This window comes from Protobothrops mucrosquamatus, unplaced genomic scaffold (assembly GCF_001527695.2).
Source record: "Protobothrops mucrosquamatus isolate PMUCROS unplaced genomic scaffold, P.Mucros_1.0 scaffold1588, whole genome shotgun sequence".
NCBI lineage: Eukaryota > Metazoa > Chordata > Lepidosauria > Squamata > Viperidae > Protobothrops > Protobothrops mucrosquamatus.
The window spans coordinates 494,326-497,251 of record NW_015387751.1 but is presented as its reverse complement, the minus strand read 5'-3'; the positions used below and the strand labels follow the sequence as shown (position 1 = coordinate 497,251).

Here is a 2,926-nt window from a genome sequence, read left to right as displayed (position 1 = left end):
CCTGGCTTGTAATCACACAGTTCCATTGGCTGGCAAGACCCTGTTGCTAGTTAGCCAACCAGCAACGGGCATGAAACTGTATGCAGATGGAGAGGGCAATCACCCTTAATGGGCGATGAATGGTGAAGGGCAATCACCCTTAATGGGTGATCAGGATCTGCATGGGGGATTAAGGGGGGGGAATACAAAGAACACAACAGCCACTACCTAGGATTGAACTCTCAACCATCCAAGTTGGAGGTGAGATCTTCACCACTAGGACACCATCTAGCTACCGCTTTAATATAATTGTGGGCCTATATCAACAATGCTTGCTTTTTATGACCTTTTATTCATCTATTTCATTCAAGGACATTCATCCTATTTTTTTTATTCTATTTTTTTAAACTGTACTTGGGGAAGGGAGATGAAACAAATGACTGGCATGAATTAATTCTGGATCAGTCATTTACTATAGTTGGAATTCAGCTGCTTCAGCTGCTGGGAATAAATTTAGCTTCTGTATTTGAGAGCCCTGTTTCTATAAAAGTGCTGGGTAGTTGATTGCCAGGTATCCTTATCACAGCTGCATTAAGAGTTTGGAAGCAGGCAAAATTGAATAAAAAGAAATGTAATGGTTTGTGGATTGTGACTCGCCTATTCGTCTTTTATACAGGATATGTTTTTCCAGTAGCACATAAATCAGGTTATTGATAGCTGTCATGGCTATATAGAGGTACCAAGTTATTTTATCTGTATAGAAAATAATTTGACCACTGTACCACTTTTCTCCTTGCTGACATTCTGTGATATCTGGAGGCCATACTCAATCATTACTGACCAAAAAAAAGACCTTTCTAGCTCCCCCCCCAAAAAAAACCCAGTCACAAAAATAAGAGTTTTAATTCCATGACTCAATGCTCTTCTAAAAATTCAGATTTACTTGAAGTATAACTGTTTTCTGCTATTCAGTGACATCTATGCAACTGCGTAGTTCTTAATTACTTCAGGATTTGAAATATCACCAGCCAGAATGCACAATTCAAGCAAGGTACCTCTGAGTTTACATTAGAACTAAATGTCAGAATTTACCTTAGTTCCTTGAAGGGGTCTGCCCTGACATTAGGAGTTTCTATAGATTTGGGGAACACTGTGCCTTCTGCTCCTGAAACCACAAAACAGAACACAAGGCATAGCTGTTATAAACTGTTAGCAGAGGTATGCAAATCATACACACATATTTTACAGTTGTCATAACTCCCTTCCAGAACATACATACTACAATCCCCAAAAATCCAGAACCAGGATAATGAATATTTTTGCAGTCCTATATAATATAAAAATCAATTTCCTTTTTACAGTACTAGGGAGGAAAAGAGGACATGAGTCTTTCAATTTCTTTCAGTTTTTAATTTTTCTCATCCTAAATTTGCTCTCAGGTTTGCAATTTTTTTAAACGTATATATTTTAAGTATCTTGAAAGTACAATTCTCACCCTGATGTTTGCCTTACTCTGGGGAATGACTGGGGAAAGAGGAATATCCACTTTTGCAGACAGTATTTGTATCTTGGTATCCTTCCAAATTCTGAATCACTAATGAAGAGTTAACATTAGACTTGAAATGCTTCGGAAATATTCAGCTTTGATCTGGACAATTCCTAAATCTGTCAAAATGTGCCTAATTTGGTTTGGAATTTGGTATTCATTCACTAATGAAGGAGTTTTAGTTTTGATAGACACGTGCACGCACACAATCTGTTTTTAAAAATTGTATAAACAAAATATATTTCCTTTGCCAATCCCTTTTTTACCTAAAATTACTCCAACTGCTATTAATAACCCATACCCAAATTCACAGTAGGTTTATTTGTGAAAGAAATAGTACAGATCAAAATTTCTCCCCAACCTCCTCCCCACCAGCAGGTATTCCAGTCACTCCATTGTGTTCCTCTTCCCACATACAATATAGGCTCGGGCCATTTCCCCTCCCCTCATGATCTTCAGGAGAGCACCGTTGGAGCCTCCTCCTCCTTCTTCTCCCTTCTCCTTCTTAGATGACCCTTGGAACTTTCTGTCACTGTGTTGTGGATAGAGAGAAAACAAAGGGAGATGCAGAGCATGAGGAAAACTGCACCCACGCTCTCCATTTTGGCATGCCTCCAAGGGCCCCCTCCCTCTAGCGAGGAACAGGTCTCACCAGTTGCCTACTGGCATCTCCCAGCCAGCCCTACATTGCCAGCAGGCATCTGAGTTCCTCCTCCTTCTTCCTTCATCAGCCACTGCCATTAAAGAGATTTCAAATTTCAGTCTTGGTTCCAAAGCAACCAATAGTTACTCACCCTCTGGATCTTGCCACCACCAATTGGTTGCTGAAGCCTGAGAAAGGTGAGAAAGAGGCTGGGGATGCCCATCTTCCCTTGCACCACACAACCTATGGGCTTCTGGTATGGTGGCACTGAAATAGCTACAACTTTACCAAGTTTCAATCCCGCAGGAGTCATGTGTCCCAGATCTTGGACACATTCTGTAAGCTAGCCCATTTGAGGTACATTGATTCAAAAGTAGTTGCTCTATGGTGCAGCATTTTATCTAATCAAAGGTTACAAAGTATGAAACAGATACGAGAGTTTAGTAGTATATATAGAGTATGTTAAGTTAATATGTATTATTTTAATTATTTGAATAAATATATATAGATTCTATTGACATGGGATTTATTTAAAGGTATGAGGACTGGATCGATCAAGATAGGAGAAATTTCCACTTTTAATTTTTTTAATTGGAATTGTTAAAATGCACAGTGAAAGTAATTTCATTTTCCGTTTAGCTGTGCAAGAACGATTTACAGTTTGTAACAACTTTGTCACCATCTGAACAGATGTCTATGTGTGTATATAAGTGTTTTAAGGAATATAAATAGAAAATGAAAAGTTATTTTGATTTTTT

General features: G+C 38.6%; 1 protein-coding gene across 1 annotated transcript in view; it reads right to left on the bottom strand.

Annotated features, from left to right (window-relative positions):
* Window positions 1-922: 922 nt before the first annotated feature.
* SGCD (sarcoglycan delta) overlaps window positions 923-2,926 on the bottom strand; it is a 126,771-nt gene continuing 124,767 nt past the window's right edge. Inside the window, exon 6 of the mRNA XM_015822482.1 lies at window positions 923-1,144. Within this exon, the coding sequence (XP_015677968.1) occupies window positions 1,068-1,144 (77 nt within the window). The 3' untranslated portion in view covers window positions 923-1,067. The remainder of the gene's footprint in view (window positions 1,145-2,926) is intronic.